At 45.7% G+C, this 25,251-nt stretch overlaps 1 protein-coding gene across 1 annotated transcript in view; it reads left to right on the forward strand.

Annotated features, from left to right (window-relative positions):
• The window catches only part of PSTPIP1 (proline-serine-threonine phosphatase interacting protein 1), a 120,256-nt gene that overhangs the window by 57,257 nt on the left and 37,748 nt on the right, over positions 1-25,251 (forward strand). Inside the window, exon 7 of the mRNA XM_069765540.1 lies at positions 9,924-10,022. Coding sequence (XP_069621641.1) covers positions 9,924-10,022 — 99 coding nt within the window. The remainder of the gene's footprint in view (positions 1-9,923; positions 10,023-25,251) is intronic.

A 25,251-nucleotide genomic window follows, 5' to 3' on the forward strand; every position in this document is an offset into this window, starting at 1 on the left:
GTCTGTTCGCTGCCGTCCTCCCCCTGGTGTCCTCGCCTGTGCTTCTCTCTCCTACACGCTCACTACAATCTGTTCTGCTTCCGGTGTTATCCCTGTCCAAGGGCTGCAGCGCTTTCTCATGGCTGCACGGCCCCTCTGCTTCCTTCCCCTCTGTCTCTCTGACAGGAACTGACTAACTCTCCCTCCAAACCACAATATATATAGTGGAGTCACCTAGGAATAGGATCAAAAGCTCCCCCTTGTGGCCTGGAGTGTGAACATGTTGCATGTTTGTGTTTACCTGGTGAAAGTTATCCTTCCTTGCCTCCAAGCGCGACATCACTCTGCCCGTGAGGAAAGCAATGCCACTGAGACGACCAGGACCCTGGGGCACCACACATGCCTGAATTAGACTCCATTCGCTGTTATTGGACTATTGGAAATAGCCCAGCCCTGTGATTATTTCTGGTAGTTTCATAGACAAAGAAATACGTAAATGGCGGCACTATATGGCGGTATTACGCTTGAACAGACACAGGTTCAGTCACCCAGTCTGTATAGGAGTGATAACACTAAAGGATAATGCTGTGCCCTGTTAACCTCACAGAGGGTCACAGTTCTCTAATGGAGCAAGTAGCATATAGTGGTCACACAGTCAGCAACAGCACTCAAACAACTCCTCTCTGGAGGTGCTGGAATTCTGCAAACCTTTTATAGAGGAAGCTCTCCAGGACCTTCCTAGTGGTCCAATAGGAACTGCTTCAGGACCTGAGCATGTGACCCCCGACCTCCAATGAAAGATCGTCCCTTGGGCATGCCCATTAGAGGAATAGCAGGACTTAGTCCCAGGAGCATCTGCTCACCGCAGAACAGTGCTGATTACAATAGCAGTCAGGAAGATCAGCAGTAACCAAGCGCACAGTCTCTGCCTGAGCCAGACGCTGGGACCGACGTCTCCGCTGAGCAGGCTTCACTGCGGCCAGAGAAGAATGGGAGACCGCAGCGAAGGAGGTTTGAAATTCCCCCTGTGTATAGGAGTGAACTCTGTTGCTTCACAGAGTAGCCGGAATAAAAGATAACGCTGTGCCCTGTTAACCTCACAGAGAGTCACAGCTCTGTAACAGAACAAGTAGCATATAATGGTCACACAGTCAGCAACAGCACTCAAACAAATCCTCTCCTGAGGTGCTGGAATTCTAGTGGCTATACAGCCGACCCTGAGCACATGCTAACAGCGACCACAAAAGTAGCTAAGCTCATACACACATGAACTTAAATTGATACTAGCACATGGCCGTGCGACCATGAGAACCTTTTATAGAGGAAGCTCTCCAGGACGTTCCTAGTGGTCCAATAGGAACTGCTTCAGGACATAGGCAGCATCAATAGTAAAAAGTTGGTCACACAGGGTTAATAGCAGCGTTAACGGAGTGCGTTACACCGCGGCATAACGCGGTCCGTTAACGCTGCCATTAACCCTTTGTGAGCGCTGACTGGAGGGGATTATGGAGTGGGCACTGACTGCGGGGAGTATGGAGCGGCCATTTTGCCGCCGGACTGTGCCCGTCGCTGATTCGTTGTGGCCGTTTTGCTGCGACCAATCAGCAACTTGGGATTTCCGTTACAGACAGACAGAAAGACAGACAGATAGACAGACAGACAGACAGAAAGACGGAAGTGACCCTTAGACAATTATATAGTAGGTTATATATATTGTAGCGATTTCACTCACTCAGCTGCGACGGCTGACACACAGGAGACGTGTTCCTTTAAAGTTCACTGGGTTTATTGCTTCATAAACCATGTGGCAAAACAACAGAAAGCAAAATAGCCTTTGGTTCAGGCAAAGGAAAACAAGTGTCCAGTTCATCCGGCTCAGTCCTGAAGCCGAACACACCCAGGAGGGTTTCACCTCCACACATATCTCCTGTGTAAAGGATTAGCCAGTCTTATATAGGACTAACCACACCCAGTAATCTATCACATGATTAGCCATGTGGTCTGACATCACCACAGGTCCTGAAACACAAACATATGGTTATATAAAACAACGCAATATTCCGGGCTACATTACAGCAACAAGGCACTTATGTGGCACATACCTCCCATCGACTACACACCCTTTAGCCATGCTACATACCTCCCCCCTCTGCCTAAAGCCGTGGGGCTTGGCACTTTCTCCCACTAAACAAGGGATTCTTGATAGGGCATCCGCATTACCGTGCAGCTTTCCGGCCCGATGTTCCACATGGAAACTGAAGTCCTGCAGGGATAAGAACCAACGGGTGACCCTAGCATTTCTACCCTTCGTTTCCCTCATCCACCTAAGTGGGGCATGGTCGGATATCAGTCTAAATTTACGTCCCAGCAGATAGTACCGTAATGTGTCCACTGCCCATTTTATGGCCAAGCACTCCTTCTCAACGACTGAGTAGTTCTTTTCAGATGAGGACAGCTTCCTACTCAGATAGAGAACAGGATGCTCCTCCCCATGTAGTTCTTGGGAAAGGACTGCTCCCACCCCAACATCTGAGGCATCTGTCTGAAGAATAAACTCTTTCTTGAAGTTTGGGGCCATCAGAACGGGTTGCTTACACAAAGCGTTTTTCATTTCTTGGAAGGCTGACTCTGTTTCTTCGGACCACTTAACCATTACTGGTTTTGTCCCTTTTAGCAGGTCAGTCAGAGGCGCAGCCATCGTGGCGAAGTTTGGGATGAACCTCCTGTAATATCCCACGATTCCCAGGAAGGCTTTAACTTGCTTCTTGGAAACTGGTTTTGGCCACGTTTGAATTGCCTCCACTTTACTGATTTGGGGTTTTATTTCTCCGTGACCCACTATGTATCCAAGGTACTTAGCTTCTTCTTTACCCAAGGCACACTTCTTTGGGTTTATAGTAAATCCGGCCTCTCTTATAGCATCCAACACCGCTTGGACTTTCTCCAGATGACTCTCCCAGTCCGGGCTAAAGATGACGATATCATCTAGGTACGCAGCAGCGTAGGCCTTATGGGGTGCAAGAACTCTATCCATAGCCCTCTGGAAGGTCGCCGGAGCTCCCTGTAGGCCAAACGGCATCCGGGCATACTGGAAGCATCCATCAGGTGTCGAAAAGGCTGTCTTCTCCTTGGCTTCCTGCGCCATGGGGATCTGCCAATACCCCTTTGTCAGATCCAAGGTGGATATATATCTGGCGTGCCCAAGCCTTTCGATGAGCTCATCAATACGGGGCATGGGATAAGCGTCGAACTTGGAGACCTCATTCAACTTCCGATAGTCGTTGCAAAACCTCCACTCTCCATCAGGTTTTGGGACCAGGACAATTGGGCTTGACCAACCGCTCTTGGATTCCTCAATGACTCCAAGCCTCAACATACGCTCCACTTCCTTGGAGATAACTTCTCGACGAGCCTCAGGAATACGATAAGGTTTCACATTCACCCGCACATGGGGCTCTGTTAGGACCTCGTGCTCTATGACCTTCGTGTATCCTGGCAATTCTGAAAACAGGTCTCTGTTTTTCTGGAGTAACTCCCGGCACTGCTGTTTCTGGGTTTTCGATAGCGTCTCTGCTATAGTAACCGCTCCAACCTCACCTTCTGGGTTGCTTAACAATGACGGAGTAACTGTCGGCTCTCTATCTTGCCATGGCTTGATGAGGTTGACATGGTAAACTTGGAATGGTTTCCGTCTTCCTGGTTGGTGAATTTTATAATTTACCTCACCAAGTTTCTCGACAACCTCATATGGCTCTTGCCATTTGGCCAAGAACTTGCTTTCCACCGTTGGAACTAACACCAGAACTCGGTCTCCCGAATTGAACTGCCTCACTCTTGCAGACCGGTTGTAGACCCTGGCTTGAGCTTCTTGTGCTTGGAGAAGGTGTTCTTTCACGATAGGCATCACCTTTGCAATCCTCTGCTACATCAGGGCCACATGCTCAATGACGCTTCTGTGGGGCGTGACTTCGGCTTCCCAGGTTTCCTTGGCTATATCCAGGAGTCCTCGTGGATGTCGGCCATATAGAAGCTCAAACGGTGAGAACCCTGTGGAGGCCTGTGGAACTTCACGAATGGAAAACATCAGATAGGGTAAGAGACAATCCCAGTCTCTACCGTCTTTCTCTATAGCTTTTCTCAGCATGCTCTTTAGAGTCTTGTTAAACCTCTCAACAAGACCATCTGACTGGGGATGGTACACCGAGGTCCTCAACTGGGAGATCTTCAGGGCTTTGCATAACTCCCTCATCACCTTGCTCATGAAAGGTGTACCCTGGTCAGTCAGGATCTCCTTTGGCAGACCTGTCCGGGAAAAGACATGGACCAACTCGCGGGCTATGCTCTTTGAGGAAGAATTCCTCAAGGGAATTGCCTCAGGATAGCGTGTGGCATAGTCCAGGATGACTAATATATACTGATGGCCCCGAGCTGATTTAACTAAGGGACCGACCAAGTCCATGGCAATTCTCTCGAACGGTACCTCAATAATGGGCAGTGGCACAAGGGGGTTCCGGAAATGAGGAGTAGGAGCAGTTAGCTGACATGTAGGGCAGGACCTGCAATAGTTCACTATTTCCCGGTGACACCCAGGCCAATAGAACCTCTGCACAACCCGTTCCTGCGTTTTTTCCACCCCTAGGTGTCCACCCAAGATGTGTGAATGGGCCATGTCCAACACTTTCCGTCTATACGGACCCGGCACTATCAACTGCTCTACCAACTCCTCCCTTATTTTCGTGACCCGGTACAACAATTCCCCCCTCAACAGAAAATGGGGAAATCTTGTGTCTGCCCCCGGCTCCTGTACCACCCCGTCAATAACTGTGACATTATTAAAGGCTTCCCTCAGAGTGGGGTCCCTATGTTGGGCAGTCCCAAAATTTTCACCGGTAACCTCTAACTCCAGAATGTCAGATGTAGGGGATACTTCCTCCTCATCCCCAACCAGAACACAAAAAGGAAAGCTGTCTGCCTCTGGGTGTGGCGATACCGTTCCAGGGTTCACTGGTTCCCTGCCAGGGAGCTCAGAACCCTTTCCCCACAAATCCCAAAACAAACAGAAATCCCGGCCAATAATTATAGGGTGCAACAAGTCCTGAACTACGCCGACTATGTGGGATTCAGTGCCACATGCCGTTTCAATGTCCACCCTGGCCATAGGGTAGTCCTTTGCATCACCATGTATGCACCGCACTCCGACCTTCTTTCCTGGGAGCAGATGAAGAGGAAAAGTGGCCCTCACCAGGGTCACTAGGCTCCCCGAGTCTAACAGTGCCGTTACTGCTCGACCGTTCACCTTTACGGGACACGCTTGAGGTCCCTCGTTGGATGGAGAGTTCACACTACAGACTGGATACGCATAGTATGAACAACGGCGTCCCATGCTGCAGTCCATCTGCTCAGTGGCTTGGGAACAACGGGCAGCTATATGTCCTGGCTTGTGGCACCTCCAACAAATAACATCACCCGTGGGGACCTTGGGCACCACCTCCCCCGCCCTTTGTGACCTTGGACGCACCACCCCTTTTTGGGACTCAGCTGCCCTCTGGGACCCCCAGTACGGCATGGGCTGCCTCCCGAAGGAGCCTTCCAACCCTTGGTATCTCTCAACCAGCCCGATCAGCTCGTCGGCATTCTGGGGATCACCCTGGGCAACCCAAGACTGTATAGGCCTCGGGAGGGAATGGACAAACCGATCCATCATCACCCGTTCTACCATCTGTGCAGGCGCAGAGGATTCTGGCTGCAGCCATTTCTGGACCAGGTGCAACAGATCAAACATTTGGGAACGAGGTGGTTTGTCCCGGTGATAGCCCCAGGAGTGAACTCGCTGTGCCCTGACAGTCAGTGTCACCCCCAGACGTGCGAGAATCTCGGCTTTCAATTTGTGATACTCTTTGGCATCCTGCAAGGTCAAATCATAGTACGCCTTCTGGGGTTCTCCCGTCAGGTATGGCGCAAGTACCTCTGCCCACTGCTCTGGCGGAAGTTTTTCCCTCTCAGCGACCCTCTCAAACACCGTCAGGAAGGCCTCAACATCATCCCCGGGAGTCATTTTCTGCAATGCACGTCTTACCGTCTTCCGGACGTGGGTGTCATCAGCCAAACCTGGGGTTGGGGCGCTCGCCTTGCCCTGGATGGCGGTTGCCAGAAGCTGCATCTGCTGCTGATGCTCCTGCTGGCTCTGTTGTAACTGCTGCCGTTGCTCCTGCTGGCTTTGCTGCATCTGCTGCTGGCTCTGTTGTAACTGCTGCCGTTGCTCCTGCTGGCTCTGTTGTATCTGCTGCATCAACAGCCTGTTGGTCTCTTGCTGCCTTTGCTCCTGCTGGACCAAGTGTTTCAGCAGGTCCTCCATTTTCTCCGGCAATGCTTGCTGGCTTGCAACAGCCTTGACCCAGGCCATTCAAAAATAAACTCACGTCTCCGCTGGGAACGCTGCTCGCAGGTCTCCACCAATTGTAGCGATTTCACTCACTCAGCTGCGACGGCTGACACTCAGGAGACGTGTTCCTTTAAAGTTCATTGGGTTTATTGCTTCATAAACCATGTGGCAAAACAACAGAAAGCAAAATAGCCTTTGGTTCAGGCAAAGGAAAACAAGTGTCCAGTTCATCCGGCTCAGTCCTGAAGCCGAACACACCCAGGAGGGTTTCACCTCCACACATATCTCCTGTGTAAAGGATTAGCCAGTCTTATATAGGACTAACCACACCCAGTAATCTATCACATGATTAGCCATGTGGTCTGACATCACCACAGGTCCTGAAACACAAACATATGGTTATATAAAACAACGCAATATTCCGGGCTACATTACAGCAACAAGGCACTTATGTGGCACATACCTCCCATCGACTACACACCCTTTAGCCATGCTACAATATATATAATATATATATACACATACTGTATATACATAACAGTAATAAGGAAGCACACAGACATCATATATCCAGTAAAAATACATAATTACTTAAAGGGAACCTGTCACCCCCAAAATTGAGGATGAGCTAAGCCCACCAGCATCAGGAACTTATCTACAGCATTCTTGAATGCTGTAGATAAGCCCCCGATGTATCCTGAAAGATGAGAAAAAGAGGTTAGATTATACTCACCAGGGTGGGCAGTCTGATCCAATGGGCGTGGCGGTCCGGTCCGGCGCCTCCTATCTTCATAGGATGACGTCCTCTTCTTGTCTTCACGCTGTGACTCCGGCGCAGGCGTACTTTGTCTGCCCTGTTGAGGCCGGGCCTCTCTGACCTTTCCCGGCGCCTGCGCTCTGCAGTAATTTGCTCTGCGTGAATACAAGAAGAGGACGTCATCGTAAGAAGATGGGAGGCCCCGGACCGGACCGCAACCAGCAGCTTCTCCCCACTCACTGTTTCCCCATATACAGTGGGGCAAAAAAGTATTTAGTCAGTCAGCAATAGTGCAAGTTCCACCACTTAAAAAGATGAGAGGCGTCTGTAATTTACATCATAGGTAGACCTCAACTATGGGAGACAAACTGAGAAAAAAAAATCCAGAAAATCACATTGTCTGTTTTTTTAACAATTTATTTGCATATTATGGTGGAAAAAAAAGTATTTGGTCAGAAACAAACAATCAAGATTTCTGGCTCTCACAGACCTGTAACTTCTTCTTTAAGAGTCTCCTCTTTCCTCCACTCATTACCTGTAGAAATGGCACCTGTTTAAACTTGTTATCAGTATAAAAAGACACCTGTGCACACCCTCAAACAGTCTGACTCCAAACTCCACTATGGTGAAGACCAAAGAGCTGTCAAAGGACACCAGAAACAAAATTGTAGCCCTGCACCAGGCTGGGAAGACTGAATCTGCAATAGCCAACCAGCTTGGAGTGAAGAAATCAACAGTGGGAGCAATAATTAGAAAATGGAAGACATACAAGACCACTGATAATCTCCCTCGATCTGGGGCTCCACGCAAAATCCCACCCCGTGGGGTCAGAATGATCACAAGAACGGTGAGCAAAAATCCCAGAACCACGCGGGGGGACCTAGTGAATGAACTGCAGAGAGCTGGGACCAATGTAACAAGGCCTACCATAAGTAACACACTACGCCACCATGGACTCAGATCCTGCAGTGCCAGACGTGTCCCACTGCTTAAGCCAGTACATGTCCGGGCCCGTCTGAAGTTTGCTAGAGAGCATTTGGATGATCCAGAGGAGTTTTGGGAGAATGTCCTATGGTCTGATGAAACCAAACTGGAACTGTTTGGTAGAAACACAACTTGTCGTGTTTGGAGGAAAAAGAATACTGAGTTGCATGCATCAAACACCATACCTACTGTAAAGCATGGTGGTGGAAACATCATGCTTTGGGGCTGTTTCTCTGCAAAGGGGCCAGGACGACTGATCCGGGTACATGAAAGAATGAATGGGGCCATGTATCGTGAGATTTTGAGTGCAAACCTCCTTCCATCAGCAAGGGCATTGAAGATGAAACGTGGCTGGGTCTTTCAACATGACAATGATCCAAAGCACACCGCCAGGGCAACGAAGGAGTGGCTTCGTAAGAAGCATTTCAAGGTCCTGGAGTGGCCTAGCCAGTCTCCAGATCTCAACCCTATACAAAACCTTTGGAGGGAGTTGAAAGTCCGTGTTGCCAAGCGAAAAGCCAAAAACATCACTGCTCTAGAGGAGATCTGCATGGAGGAATGGGCCAACATACCAACAACAGTGTGTGGCAACCTTGTGAAGACTTACAGAAAACGTTTGACCTCTGTCATTGCCAACAAAGGATGTATTACAAAGTATTGAGATGAAATTTTGTTTCTGACCAAATACTTATTTTCCACCATAATATGCAAATAAATTGTTAAAACAACAGACAATGTGATTTTCTGGATTTTTTTTCTCAGTTTGTCTCCCATAGTTGAGGTCTACCTATGATGTAAATTACAGACGCCTCTCATCTTTTTAAGTGGTGGAACTTGCACTATTGCTGACTGACTAAATACTTTTTTGCCCCACTGTACATGTTCACATAGAAATCTGTCACTCCTGGGGAGCAGGTGTGGGGAAAAGAGGGTTCCCTGCTGCTTTTAAAGTATGTTTTTCTCTGAATTTCCACAGATTTCCAGAGTCAGACATAACTGACTGAGGTCATACAGTCAGTGTCTGATGCATGATGCCCGTGGATCAGGCAGCAGGCATCAGATGTCAGGTTCTCTTCAAGTATTTGTATCTTATACCAACATATACAACATCACAATAGCTTTGTTATGTTTCTGGACAATATCACCAAAGAGGAAACTTTCCTTGTCATATTTTAGAATATTCCATATTTGAATATACATAAAAAGATGAGCAACTTTAGAGGTGTTATCTTGTTTCATAAAAAAATAAATGCAATGTTGCTTATACAAAAAACAAAATAGGAATAACTTACCTACATCTGACCACTGCAGACAATCACTGGTCTTAGCAGTGATTGACGCCAGTGATTGGCTGCAGCAGTCATGTTTTATATTTGTGCTCTTACAGTTTCTAGCTCCTCTTCGCTTCTCCTCACTGGTACTGCACCTGCCTCTTGACTACTAGTGAAGAGCTGAGGTGACTTTATGCCGCAGACCCTCTCTCTCCACTGAGAATTAAGAAGTGGGGTTGGTACTGGCAAGGAGAATCGCATTTAAGAACCTAATTTGCATATCAACACCAGCCAAATTTCAGCGCAGCTGGTAGGGCCGTAATAGGCAACTTCCATAATGTTTCACACTGCCCTATCCCCCAGTACCCATGCTTGCACATCTATAAAGTTACTGAAAGGTTCTGTTCAATTGGTCCAAATATAGTTTTAACTTTGAATAGAAAAATTGGCCAAAAGATGTAATCTGTGGGTGATAATCTGCTTAAACAGTGATTTTATGCTTTTTGCCAATGTATTTCCATGCTTACTTTCTCTTTCATTTCCTATTTAGTCAAAGAAAAATTATGAGCAAAAGTGCAAGGAGGCAGAGGAAGCGCAACTAAACTTTGAGCGTGTGACCATAGCCGGAAACGCTAAGCAAGTAGAGAAGGTAAAGAATACCTGACTTTGTCTCTTGTAGTCCACACTACTCTATGGAATAGTAAGTGGGCAGAACAAAAAAGTTTCTATTTAAATGTGCAAATACACATTTATTTAACAGCCTTATATAGAGGTAGAGAGTTACAACAGCCTTATATTTACAGGCCAGGGTATAAACGTCTGTCCGATGGATTTCTATATTGGCTTTTTAATTATTTACATGGTTGATCTATTGTAAGCGATCCCTAAGGTTATGTGCACACCACATCTTTTTATTGAAGGATACAGTACTTAACCCACCTGAAAAAGTGCTAAATAAACATTGTAGAGAAGGAACACATGCATTTGGATTTAAAAACTACTTTCGGTTCATATGTTCAGTCTTTTGAGCTTCTTTTAACTGATTCAGGTTCCAAAAACGCCAAGCAGTTTAAGGCCAGTTTCACACGTCAGTGGCTCACGTAGACACATTAAAATCAATGTGTCTCTGCACGTCAGCGTGTTTTCACGGACCATGTGTCCGTTTGAAAAACATGGAGACATGTCAGTGTTTGTGGGAACGCACGGATCACACGGACCCATTAAAGTCAATGGGTCCGTGTAAAACATGTACCGCACACGGATGCTGTCTGTGTGCAGTCTGTGTGCCGTGCAGGAGAAGAGCACTACTGTAAGCGCTGTCCCCCCAGCTTGTGGTGCTGAATCCCCATTCATTTCTTCTCTCCAGCAGCATTCGCTGGAGAAAAGGAATGAAAAATCATTTTAAATTTTTTTTTTTTTTTTTTTAAATAAAGTTCCCGGTAATCTCCCCCCTCCCACCCCCTGTGCGCCCGCCCGCTGGCATTAAAATACTTACCCAGCTCCGTCGGCGCTTCCATCCTCTCAGCGTCGCAGCTCTTCCTGTATGAGCGGTCACATGGTGCCGCACATTACAGTGATGAATATGCGGCTCCACCTCCCATAAGGGTGGAGCCGCATATTCATCACTGTAATAAGCTGCACCACGTGACCGCTCATACAGGAAGAGCTGCGACGGGATGCTGAGGAGCAGCGGTCAGCAAGAGAGGTGAGTATGTGTTTTTTTTTATTACTGCAGCAGCATTATATGTTGCACAGCTTGAAATGGAGCATCTTATGGGGCAATGATGAACGCTATAGAGCATCATATATGGCACAGCTTGAAATGGAGCATCTTATGGGGCAATGATGAACGCTATAGAGCATCATATATGGCTCAGCTTGAAATGGAGCATCTTATGGGGCAATAATGAACGCTATAGAGCATTATATATGGCACAGCTTGAAATGGAGCATTTTATGGGGCAATGATGAACGCTATAGAGCATCATATATGGCACAGCTTGAAATGGAGCATTTTATGGGCAATGATGAACGCTATAGAGCATCATATATGGCACAGCTTGAAATGGAGCATCTTATGGGGCAATGATGAACGCTATAGAGCATCATATATGGCACAGCTTGAAATGTTCTGCAAAAAAAACGCATCGCGGTAAAAAAAGCAGCATGTTCATTAATTTTGTGGGTTTTTTTCACGTTTTTCCCACTATTCTATGCATTTGGAAAAAACGCATCAAAAACGCGCAAAAAAACGCGAAAAAAAACGCATGTGGATTTCTGGCAGAAATGTCAGGTTTTTGTCAGGAAAATTTCTGCCAGAAATCCTGACGTGTGCACATAGCCAAAGTGTGCTGGGTCTAAGGCCTAACTCTAACCCACACTGAAGGAAATCTAATATTTGTGATATATTCGGTTGAATCTGGATTATTAGGTAGAAAGAAGGATGAAAATGTTTTCCACACCTTACTGTAGATTGCATAAGTAACCGGTTTCCTAGACCTTTGCAACATAGAAATTACAGCGTCTGACAGTCCTCCAGCCTTTAGAACTTGGGCTTCAGCAACCAGGCTGCCAGGTTCAATTTTTGGGGGTTCTGATGTTGGAAGGGCCCCTGGAGAAGAAGATTAGCATCTAACGGCAGGTGGACTGGCCCGTCTGTTTGTAGTTCGATGATGAGATTGAACCAGCTTCTTTTCAGCCATACCGGGGCCACCAAGATGGTCGGCACCCGCTCCTCTCGGACCTTCCGAATGGTTTTCGCCAATATTGAGATTGGCGGGAAGCAACGTCGGACTGGAGCACTTTGGGCCCACCAGAGAAAATCATTCTTTTTTGGTGCCCACTATGTAGCTACATAGAAATAGATACAAGACCACCAATTGTGCGGTAAAAAGCGCTAATATCAGGGTATAATATAAGGTAGTTCACGTCTTAATAATGTAGCAAGGGTTGGGGTAGCCCCCTCATAGAATATAATGTAGTCCCCTGAGAGAATGCAGTTCCACCACAGAATATAATGCAGCCCCCCCATAGAGTATACTGTAGCCCCCCATAATATAATGTAGTACCCTGAGTATAATGCAGTCCCCCCACTGAATATAATGTAGCCCCCCAGGGCTGTATTTAGATTTTCTGCTGCCCCAGGCACTTTTAGTGCTGCCTCCCCCTTTGGTGAGAATGACACTATCGGCAGTGACTTTGGCAAGAATCGCTGATGTGAAAGTCGCCTTTTGCAGCAGGTCGGGCAGTTTTTCTGCATCTGCCGTGTAACAGATCACTTAGAGCAACACTGCATTCGGCCTCATTCATTCCCTATGGGATTTGTGGCACTTGCCGTGAGATGACAAATGTGGTACCATACCTCCCAACTTTTGAAGAAGGGAAGGAGGTATAAAGTTTGCGGCGCGCGTAGTGCTCCGCGGCAAATTTCAGGCCACGCCTCTGACCACACCCATTTCACAACTAGTCATACCCATATCCATGTCCCAACCACAGCCATTTAGCACTGCTGATCACACTGTTTTATATACAATAATTATAAACAAAAAGAAATATGGCCACACATAATAGCCACACATGATGCTCCATACTGTGTAATGGCCACACACAGTTCTCCATACTGTATAATGGCCACACGCTCAATACTGTATAATGGCCACACATGATGCTCCATAGTGTATAATGGCCACACATGATGCTCCATAATGTATAATGGCCACACAGTGCTCCATACTGTATAATGGCCACACAGTGCTCCATACTGTATAACGATCCCACATGATGCTCAGTACTGTATAATGGCCACAAATGATGCTCCATACTGTATAACGGCCACACATGATGCTCCATACTGTATAACGGCCATACATGATGCTCCATACTGTATAATGGCCACACATGATGTTCCACACTGTATACTGGTCACACATGATGCTCAATACTGTATAACGGCCACACATGATGTTCCATACTGTATGACGGCCACACATGATGCTCAATACTGTATAATGATCCCACATGATGCTCAATACTGTATAATGACCCCCCCTCCTGTATGCATGGTGGCTCATATCCCCCCTCCTGTATGCATGGCTCATATTCCCCCTCCTGTATGCATGGCTCTGGCTCATATTCCCCCCCCCCCCCGAATGCATGGCTCATATTCCCCCCTCCTGAATGCATGGCTCTGGCTCATATCCCCCCCCCCTGAATTCATGGCTCATATTCCCCCCCCCCCCCCTGAATTCATGGCTCATATTCCCCCCTCATGTATGCATGGCTGTTGTGAATTCTGTTGTCGGGCTCCCTCCTGTGGTCATGAATGGTACTTCGGCTGGTTCTGTCCATGGACTTCCTCTGGTGGGTGTTTCTGAGTTTCACAGGTGACGAGGTTAATTCGTTAGCAGGCTGCTCTATTTAACTCCACTTAGATCTGTCTTCCCATCAGAAGCTAAGTTCCAGCTTGTATTTCTTTGGTTTGCTATTTTTCTGTCCAGCTTGCTATTTAATTTGTTGTCTTGCTTGCTGGAAGCTCTGGGACGCAGAGGGAGCGCCTCCGCACCGTGAGTCGGTGCGGAGGGTCTTTTTGCGCCCTCTGCGTGGTCTTTTTGTAGGTTTTTGTGCTGACCGCAAAGTAACCTTTCCTATCCTCGGTCTGTTCAGTAAGTCGGGCCTCACTTTGCTAAATCTATTTCATCTCTGTGTTTGTATTTTCATCTTTACTCACAGTCATTATATGTGGGGGGCTGCCTTTTCCTTTGGGGAATTTCTCTGAGGCAAGGTAGGCTTTATTTTTCTATCTTCAGGGCTAGCTAGTTTCTTAGGCTGTGCCGAGTTGCATAGGGAGCGTTAGGCGCAATCCACGGCTATTTCTAGTGTGTTTGATAGGTTTAGGGATTGCGGTCAGCAGAGTTCCCACGTCCCAGAGCTCGTCCATATTATCAGTAACTATCAGGTCATTCCGTGTGCTCTTAACCACCAGGTCCATTATTGTCCTGACCACCAGGTCATAACACATGGCTCTGGCTCATATCCCCTCCTGTATGCATGGCTCTGGCTCATATTCCCCCCCCAATGCATGGCTCATATTCCCCCCTCCTGAATGCATGGCTCTGGCTCATATCCCCCCCCCTGAATGCATGGCTCATATTCCCCCTCCTGTGTGCATGGCTCTGGCTCATATTCGCCCCCCCAATGCATGGCTCATATTCCCCCTTCCTGAATGTATGGCTCTGGCTCATATCCCCCCCCCGAATGCATGGCTCATATTCCCCCCTCCTGTATGCATGGCTCTGGCTCATATCCCCCCCACTGAATGCATGGCTCATATTCCCCCTCCTGTATGCATGGCTTCTCTCCACCACACCCCCCCGCCCGCTCCCGCTCCTGCATGGCGCGCCGGCTTATGTCCTCATTCATCCCCCCCGTCCCTCATACTCACCAGACCGGCGTCACCTGTCCTACACACCGCGCGGCCGCGCCGACATCCCTCTGCCTCTGTCCCGACTCCCGCTGCAGCACCTTCTTCCTGCGTGAGCGGTCATGTGATACCGCTCATTAAGGTCATGAATATGCGCATATTCATGACCTTAATGAGCGGTACCACGTGACCGCTCATTCAGGAGGAGCTGCAGATGCCAAGACCAGGCATCGCTGGAGCAGGGTCAGGTGAGTATCGTCTTCAAGGAGGGTGGGTGGGAGGGAGGTGGGCAAGCGCGGGGGGGGGGGGGCCCTGGAGCAGTGGGGGCCCTGGAGCAGTGGGGGCCCTGTGTCAGTGCCTGGGCCCACCGGAGAATCCTCCGGTTCTCCGGTGGGCCAGTCCGAGCCTGGCGGGAAGGCATAGGTTAAGCGGAAGTTCCATGGTTGTGCCAACACGTCTACCCCTCTGGAATTGTCTGTGAGATTCAGAGAAAAAAAAGGTTTTGACCTGAGTATTTTGGCTTGAGGCAAATAAATCGACCTCTGGTAGGCCCCACCTGTCCACCAATATCCCAAATGACTCTTTTATTCAGGCTCCACTCTCCTGGCTGAATGTCTTGGTGACTCAGGAAATCTGCCTGAAGGTTGGAAGACCCTTTCAAGTGGACAGCTGTGAGGGAGAGAAGGTGCTTTTCGGCCCAGCAGAATATTAGGTTTGAGATGCCTGCCAGGCTGTTGAATTTTGAGCTCCCCTGATGCTTGAGGTGAGCAACAGTAATCGTGTTGTCTGAATAAACATTTACGTGACTGCCTGATATTAAGCTGTTTGCAGCTAGGAGGGCTTCCTCTACTGCTTTCAACTCCCTGAAATTGGAGGACCTGGCACTCGTTGTCTGACTCCAGTGTCCCTGAAAAGGAGTATGCAATATTACCGCTCCTCAGCCTCGTTTGCTGGCATCGGTTGTAACTGTCACAAGGGGGGATTGTGACCAGTTCACATCCCTGCGGATGTTTCTGGGGTTCAACCACCAAGCTAGGGAAGCTTTCACATGCCCCGGAGTGTATACTCTTTTGTTTAGAGAGCCCGGATTTCCATCCCAGTTTGTGAGGATGTGGACTTGAAGGACTCTGGAATGAGCTTGAGCCCAGGACACTGACTGGATACAGGCCGTCATGGATCCCACAACCGACATGCTTTTCCGTATAGTTGGAGATCTGTCTTCTCTGAAATCTATTACCTTTTCCATTAAAGCCAGGCGATGATCCTCCGAGAGAAAAGATTTCTGTTTTACTGAGTCTAACAGACCTCCCAGAAACCTTCTTAATTTGGAAGGTTGGAGCTGGGACTTTTTCAGGTTTGGGAGACATCCCAGTGTTCTGAGGATATTGAGAGTCTTCGCCACATGACTGGTCAGAATCTGAGCTGAGGGAGCTATCCGTAGAAGATCGTCCAGGTAAGGGACAATACAGATTCCCTGTCTACGGATATGTGATATTGCTTCCGCTATTATCCTGGAGAAAACGCTCGGCGCTGAAGAAATGCCGAAAGGGAGCACGTTGAATTGGAAATGTTTTATCTGCTGGTTGTACTAAATTGCAAATCTGAGATATTTCCTGTGTCGGGAGTGAATTGGCACGTGAAAGTATGCGTCCTTTAGGTCGATAGTCACCATAAAAGAGTCTGGACCGATCAGGGGAATAGCAGATTTCACCGATTCCATCTTGAATCTGCAATATAAAATATGACGATTGAGATCTTTCAAGTTTATTATGACTCACCCTTCCCCTGATGGTTTCTTTATCAGGAATAGTCGAGAGTAATGGAGAATCATAATGGCCGGTCAGATTTAGCATTTAGTGAATCTAGTAAAAAAGCCAAACAAAAAACAAGTGTGGGATTGCACTTTTTTTGCAATTTCACCGCACTTGGAATTTTTTTCCCGTCTTCTAGTACACGACATGCTAAAACCAATGATGTCATTCAAAAGTACAACTTGTTTTGCAAAAAATAAGCCCTCACATGGCCATATTGATGGAAAAATAAAAAGTTATGGCTCTGAGAAGGAGGGGAGCGAAAAACGAACACTGAAAAACGGAAAATCCCAAGGTCATGAAGGGGATAAAAATAAAACTATGTTCATCAAGGCCTCTTTTTATGAATCCCTTATTTTACTTGGCTCGGCAGCAGCTGTGTGACGCTGGTTGTTTCAATGTTATTGTAAAGCTGGCCATGTGCCTCTTACACTCCCTGTTTGGTTCAGTTGTGCCTACTTATACCCGTGTAATACTAATCCATGGCGTGTCACATTAGTCAGGTATTGTTTAGGAACAGTGGGTACGGAAAGTAAAAACATAAAAATTGAGTTTGACGTCAGTGCGAGCGCCGTGGGAAAATTTCCCACGGCATTTGCGCCAACGTCACATAGGTGAAGTGAGTTCATTGGCTGTGAACTCCTATTCCCTGTCAGATGGCACTGCGAGCAGGCGAACTTTCTCCTGCTTTAATCCATCTCTTCTATCCTGTCAACTCCTGCAGTTATTTTTCAGAACATGGCAGATGAATTACCAGCTTTTCTTCTATTTATCTATGTACTATATATACATATGTACACAGTGGGTACCGAAAGTATTCAGACCCCTTTAAATGTTTCACTCTTTGTTTCATTGCAGCCATTTGGTAAATTCAAAGAAGTTCATTTTTTCACATTAATGTACACTCTGCACCCTATCTTGATTGAAAAAAACAGAAATGTAGAAATTTTTGCAAATACAGTAAACTCTCTCCAAGAGATTACGTCCATGACTAGACCATCTAGACTATATTTTTCTGGGTCAGATTTTCAATTCCTATTGAATTTTCAATATTCTGTGTACAGTATATCAATCCCCACTTTGAGATGATTATTTTAATTACATTTTGGTGTTCATCTCAAAGGCTCATTGTGTCTGCAATTGTATTAGTACAAACCAAATCTGGTTAGTTTGTGTTTGGCATCATGTACTTTGGTAATGAGGAAGGTATTTTAAAAGGAACCAATGACTTGAAAAAGGCAGATGTTCCCAGTGCTTCCTCTCTAGTTATCTCAGAGGCAGCATGTACTGAACAGCACATAAGCCACATAAGAACATATGCAGGACACCTACAAAAATATCTCTTTGGTTAATTTAGTAAAACTGTAATGTATTAGCATGTAAAATAGGAGTGCTCTAACCAGTAAGGCCGTGTGCCCACGATGAGTTTTTGGTGAGTTTTTGACGCTGCATATTTTCACTACATCAAACACACAGCGTCTTACAGTTCCTGCAAAGTGGATGGGGCTTATAGAAATCTCAGGACACTGTTTTGTTTGTTTGTTTTTTTACTCAGTGTAAACTGACCTGCGGTATGAGTTTCAAATCCGTAACATGTCGATTTCATCCATATAAGTACAGATTTTCCTGAAGCACTGCGGAAAATTTCCAGGTAAAAAAACACACTATGTTTTTAGTGTGTTTTCATGGCGGAAAGTCATCAAAAACATATGGGGATCCGCACATGACTATGCCAATAAAGTTTTATTAAAGCCAAATACCAGGAAGTATCAAAAACAAAGCAGCTTTATATAAAACATGACACGCCAAGAAGAGACAAAAAAGCAGAATAAAAAACGTTATAAAACCGCATGTGAAAAACACAATGAAAACCCCAAGTAACCCAGTTTACTTAACCTTCGTCAGGCTGCATAATTTTACGTTAACAGGCTGCAGAGGTACAATTGTACCTTCATATATATTTTATTGAAATTTGGCCAATATATTCTGGACCAAAACTGCAGAGATGTGACAAAATTTCAGCCCTCTACGGCTTTTCAAAAAAAAAAGTTAATGCAATTTTAAAATGGAATAGTTACAATTGTACCTACTCAGCCGAAGGTTAAGGCTGTTCACACATTCACCATTTGGTCAATATTTTACATCAGTATTAGGCCAGGGTCAGACCTAACGTATAAAAATACAATCCGTTTTTTTACGGCCGAGATACGCATAAAAGTTCCTGAACAGTGATCCGTATCAATGCGAGAATGCAATTTTTTCTCCAAAAAGTATCCGTGTGTCATCCGTATGGCATCCGTACAGATTTTCTCGCCGGCTTATAAAATTCAAGGTGCATTGAACAGCATGGCGGATTGCTGCAGAGGGGAAAAAGAAAAAAAAAATCTTTAAATCTTCAGCTTAGCGAGTGTGAACGAGCTGAGTGTGACCTGAGCGTAAGTGTGAACGGTGGTAAGTGTGTGACTTGTGATTCAGTGACTTTGGATTCAGGGAGTTTCCAAGGGAGAAATTGCTGTCTGTATTTTATTAATACTTTGTATTTATTTTTATCTAACGCTTTTGTCTGGTGCAATCCCCATTAGGAAATGTGCTCCACTATTGTTAATGCCATCCAGTGCACATCTTGCCACATGTATGCAGTCCTTGATCAGCCGGTCGAGGGTGCATACTGCTGTGCGAGATGTGAGCACGTTGAGCATTTGGAAGCCCAGATTCTGGATCTAAATGTGCAGCTGGCAACACTGAGATCCATAGACAATATGGAGAGGAGTCTTCTGCTTACTGAGCAGATGCTCAATGGGACAGATGAGGGGGGGATGGTAGGATGGAGCCGCAGGACAGTGAAGTAGCAAGCTGGGTGACAGTTAGAAGGCCAGATAGAGGGAAGAGTGCCAGGGAGGCTAGTCCTGATCTGGCACACCCCACTAAGCTTGCTAAGTTGGCAGATGAGGGGGGTGCCAGTACAGGTGTAGCACTGCTGCAGCCAGGCATGTCCTCTGAAAGCAGGAGGAGTGACTGCTCCAGTAAGGAGGGAAACAGGAGAGCAGGGCAGGCCAGACAGGTACTGGTAGTGGGCGACTCAATTATTAGGGGAACAGATAGGGCAATCTGTCACAAAGACAGGGATCGTCGAACGGTGTGCTGCCTACCTGGCGCTCGAGTCCGACACATCGCTGATCAGGTGGACAGATTACTGGGAGGGGCTGGTGAGGACTCAGTGGTCATGGTGCACATTGGCACAAATGACAAAGTTAGAGGTAGGTGGAAGGTCCTTAAAGATAATTTCAGGGAATTAGGCTGCAAGCTGAAAGCAAGGACCTCCAACGTGGTATTTTCCAAAATACTGCCTGTACCACATGCCACGCCAGAGAGGCAACGGGAGATTAGAGAGGTTAATAAGTGGCTCAAGAATTGGTGTAGGAAGGAGGGGTTTGGGTTCCTGCAGAACTGAGCCGACTTCTCAGTTGGCTACAGGCTCTACGCTAGGGATGGGCTGCATCTCAATGGGGAAGGTGCAGCTGTGCTGGGGGAGAAAATGGCTAGTAGGTTGGAGGAGTAGTTAAACTAGGCATTGGGGGGAGGGTATTCAATTTATAGGAGGGGAAGATAGTGCAGATAGAGACCTGGGCACAAATAAGGAAGTTGGAAGTGGTGGTGGCATGGGGGATGGGGTTAGAACAGTTAATAATTTAAGAAAGAATAGAGGTACAGAGAGGAACATCAAGTGCATGTATACTAATGCCAGAAGCCTCGCCAACAAAATGGACGAATTAGAATTAATGTTGTTGGAGCATTATTATGACATGGTGGGGATAACTGAAACGTGGCTGGATGAGAGCCATGACTGGGCTGTTAACTTGCAGGGCTATAGTAACATAGTAACATAGTTAGTAAGGCCGAAAAAAGACATTTGTCCATCCAGTTCAGCCTATATTCCATCATAATAAATCCCCAGATCTACGTCCTTCTACAGAACCTAATAATTGTGTGATACAATATTGTTCTGCTCCAGGAAGACATCCAGGCCTCTCTTGAACCCCTCGACTGAGTTCGCCATCACCACCTCCTCAGGCAAGCAATTCCAGATTCTCACTGCCCTAACAGTAAAGAATCCTCTTCTATGTTGGTGGAAAAACCTTCTCTCCTCCAGACGCAAAGAATGCCCCCTTGTGCCCGTCACCTTCCTTGGTATAAACAGATCCTCAGCGAGATATTTGTATTGTCCCCTTATATACTTATACATGGTTATTAGATCGCCCCTCAGTCGTCTTTTTTCTAGACTAAATAATCCTAATTTCGCTAATCTATCTGGGTATTGTAGTTCTCCCATCCCCTTTATTAATTTTGTTGCCCTCCTTTGTACTCTCTCTAGTTCCATTATATCCTTCCTGAGCACCGGTGCCCAAAACTGGACACAGTACTCCATGTGCGGTCTAACTAGGGATTTGTACAGAGGCAGTATAATGCTCTCATCATGTGTATCCAGACCTCTTTTAATGCACCCCATGATCCTGTTTGCCTTGGCAGCTGCTGCCTGGCACTGGCTGCTCCAGGTAAGTTTATCATTAACTAGGATCCCCAAGTCCTTCTCCCTGTCAGATTTACCCAGTGGTTTCCCGTTCAGTGTGTAATGGTGATATTGATTCCCTCTTCCCATGTGTATAACCTTACATTTATCATTGTTAAACCTCATCTGCCACCTTTCAGCCCAAGTTTCCAACTTATCCAGATCCATCTGTAGCAGAATACTATCTTCTCTTGTATTAACTGCTTTACATAGTTTTGTATCATCTGCAAATATCGATATTTTACTGTGTAAACCTTCTACCAGATCATTAATGAATATGTTGAAGAGAACAGGTCCCAATACTGACCCCTGCGGTACCCCACTGGTCACAGCGACCCAGTTAGAGACTATACCATTTATAACCACCCTCTGCTTTCTATCACTAAGCCAGTTACTAACCCATTTACACACATTTTCCCCCAGACCAAGCATTCTCATTTTGTGTACCAACCTCTTGTGCGGCACGGTATCAAACGCTTTGGAAAAATCGAGATATACCACGTCCAATGACTCACCGTGGTCCAGTCTATAGCTTACCTCTTCATAAAAACTGATTAGATTGGTTTGACAGGAGCGATTTCTCATAAACCCATGCTGATATGGAGTTAAACAGTTATTCTCATTGAGATAATCCAGAATAACATCCCTCAGAAACCCTTCAAATATTTTACCAACAATAGAGGTTAGACTTACTGGCCTATAATTTCCAGGTTCACTTTTAGAGCCCTTTTTGAATATTGGCACCACATTTGCTATGCGCCAGTCCTGCGGAACAGACCCTGTCGCTATAGAGTCCCTAAAAATAAGAAATAATGGTTTATCTATTACATTACTTAGTTCTCTTAGTACTCGTGGGTGTATGCCATCCGGACCCGGAGATTTATCTATTTTAATCTTATTTAGCCGGTTTCGCACCTCTTCTTGGGTTAGATTGGTGACCCTTAATATAGGGTTTTCATTGTTTCTTGGGATTTCACCTAGCATTTCATTTTCCACCGTGAATACCGTGGAGAAGAAGGTGTTTAATATGTTAGCTTTTTCCTCGTCATCTACAACCATTCTTTCCTCACTATTTTTTAACGGGCCTACATTTTCAGTTTTTATTCTTTTACTATTGATATAGTTGAAGAACAGTTTGGGATTAGTTTTACTCTCCTTAGCAATGTGCTTCTCTGTTTCCTTTTTGGCAGCTTTAATTAGTTTTTTAGATAAAGTATTTTTCTCCCTATAGTTTTTTAGAGCTTCAATGGTGCCATCCTGCTTTAGTAGTGCAAATGCTTTCTTTTTACTGTTAATTGCCTGTCTTACTTCTTCGTTTAGCCACATTGGGTTTTTCCTATTTCTAGTCCTTTTATTCCCACAAGGTATAAACCGCTTACACTGCCTATTTAGGATGTTCTTAAACATTTCCCATTTATTATCTGTATTCTCATTTCTGAGGATATTGTCCCAGTCTACCAGATTAAGGGCATCTCTAAGCTGTTCAAACTTTGCCTTCCTAAAGTTCAATGTTTTTGTGACTCCCTGACAAGTCCCCCTAGTGAAAGACAGGTGAAACTGCACAATATTGTGGTCGCTATTTCCTAAATGCCCAACCACCTGCAGATTTGTTATTCTGTCAGGTCTATTAGATAGTATTAGGTCTAAAAGTGCTGCTCCTCTGGTTGGATTCTGCACCAATTGTGAAAGATAATTTTTCTTGGTTATTAGCAGAAACCTGTTGCCTTTATGGGTTTCACAGGTTTCTGTTTCCCAGTTAATATCCGGGTAGTTAAAGTCCCCCATAACCAGGACCTCATTATGGGTTGCAGCTTCATCTATCTGCTTTAGAAGTAGACTTTCCATGCTTTCTGTTATATTTGGGGGTTTGTAACAGACCCCAATGAGAATTTTGTTACCATTTTTCCCTCCATGAATTTCAACCCATATGGACTCGACATCCTCATTCCCTTCGCTAATATCCTCCCTTAAAGTGGACTTTAGACAAGACTTTACATAGAGACAAACCCCTCCTCCTCTCCGATTTTTACGATCCTTTCTAAACAGACTGTAACCCTGTAAGTTAACTGCCCAGTCATAGCTTTCATCTAACCATGTCTCGGTTATTCCCACTATGTCAAAGTTACCTGTAGATATTTCTGCTTCTAGTTCTTCCATCTTGTTTGTCAGGCTTCTGGCGTTTGCGAGCATGCAGTTTAGAGGATTTTTTTTTGTTCCAATCTCCTCACTGTGGATTGTTTTAGAAATGTTCTTACCTCCCTTCTGAGTATGTTTTCCTGGGTTGTCTTTGTTCGAGTCTAATGTTTTTCTTCCCGTCCCCTCTTCTTCTAGTTTAACGCCCTCCTGATGAGTGTAGCGAGTCTTCTGGCGAATGTGTGTTTCCCAGGTTTGTTGAGGTGTAGTCCGTCTCTGGCGAGGAGTCCATCATACCAGTAATTCACACCGTGGTCCAGGAATCCAAATCCTTGTTGTCTGCACCATCGTCTTAGCCAGTTGTTTGCATCAAGGATCCTGTTCCATCTCCTGGTGCCATGCCCATCTACTGGAAGGATAGAAGAAAAAACTACCTGTGCATCCAGTTCCTTTACTTTCTTCCCCAACTCTTCAAAGTCCTTGTAGATTGTCGGTAGGTCCTTCCTTGCCGTGTCATTGGTGCCAACATGTATCAGAAGAAATGGGTGGACGTCCTTGGAGCTGAAGAGCTTTGGTATCCTATCGGTCACATCCTTGATCATCGCACCTGGAAGGCAGCATATAGCCTTTTCAGAAATGACCGTACAGATAAGCGAGGGGGAGGGGTGTGTCTGTATGTAAAATCGTCCTTAAAACCCATCCGGCGTGATAATATAGGTGAAGTTAATGGAAATGTAGAGTCCCTGTGGGTGGAGATAAAGGGAGGGGGAAAAAATTATAAATTACTGATAGGGGTTTGTTATAAATCTCCAAAAATAATGGAAGCAATGGAGAATATCCTCGTAAAGCAAATAGATGAAGCTTCGACTCAAGGAGAAGTCGTTATTATGGGGGACTTCAACTACCCTGAAATTGATTGGGGAACAGAAACCTGCAATTCCAGCAAAGGTAATCAGTTTTTGACAACTATGAGAGACAATTACCTTTTACAACTAGTTCAGGACCCAACAAGAAGGGGGGCACTGCTAGACCTAATATTAACCAACAGGCCAGACCACATATCAAATATAAGGGTTGGGGGTCACTTGGGGAATAGTGATCACAAAATAATACGTTTTCATGTATCCTTTAATAAGATGTGTAGTAGAGGGGTTACACGGACACTAAACTTCAGGAGGGCAAATTTCCAACGGATGAGAGAGGATCTAGGTGCAATTAACTTGGACGATATCCTGAGACATGAAAATACACGAAGAAAATGGGAGACGTTTATTAGCATCCTGGATAGGACCTGTGCACAGTATATACCGTATGGGAATAAACATACTAGAAATAGGAGGAAACCAATATGGCTAAATAGAGCTGTCAGGGGCATAATAAGTGACAAAAAACAGCATTTAGAGAATTAAAGGAAGTAGGTAGTGATGAGGCATTAAATAAATACAAAAAATTTAATAAATTCTGTAAAAAACAAATCAAGGCAGCAAAAATTGAGACAGAGAGACTCATTGCCAAAGAGAGTAAAAATAATCCCAAAATATTCTTTAACTACATACTGTAAATAGTAAACTAAAAAACGATAGTGTTGGCCCCCTTAAAAATAGTCTGGGTGAAATGGTGGATGAGGATGAGGAAAAAGCCAATGTGCTAAATGACTTTTTTTCATCAGTATTTACAAAAGAAAATCCCATGGCAGACAATATGATCAGTGATAACAAAAATTCCCCATTAAATGTCACCTGCTTAACCCAGCAGGAAGTGCGGCGGCGTCTAAAAATTACTAAAATTGACAAATCTCTGGGCCCGGATGGGATACACCCCCGATTACTGCAGGAATTAAGTACAGTCATTGATAGACCATTATTTTTAATCTTTAAAGAGTCCATAATAACAGGGTCTGTACCACAGGACTGGCGTACAGCAAATGTGGTGCCAATATTCAAAAAGG

The sequence above is a fragment of the Ranitomeya imitator genome, chromosome 4 (genome assembly GCF_032444005.1).
Source record: "Ranitomeya imitator isolate aRanImi1 chromosome 4, aRanImi1.pri, whole genome shotgun sequence".
NCBI classification, from domain to species: Eukaryota; Metazoa; Chordata; class Amphibia; order Anura; family Dendrobatidae; genus Ranitomeya; species Ranitomeya imitator.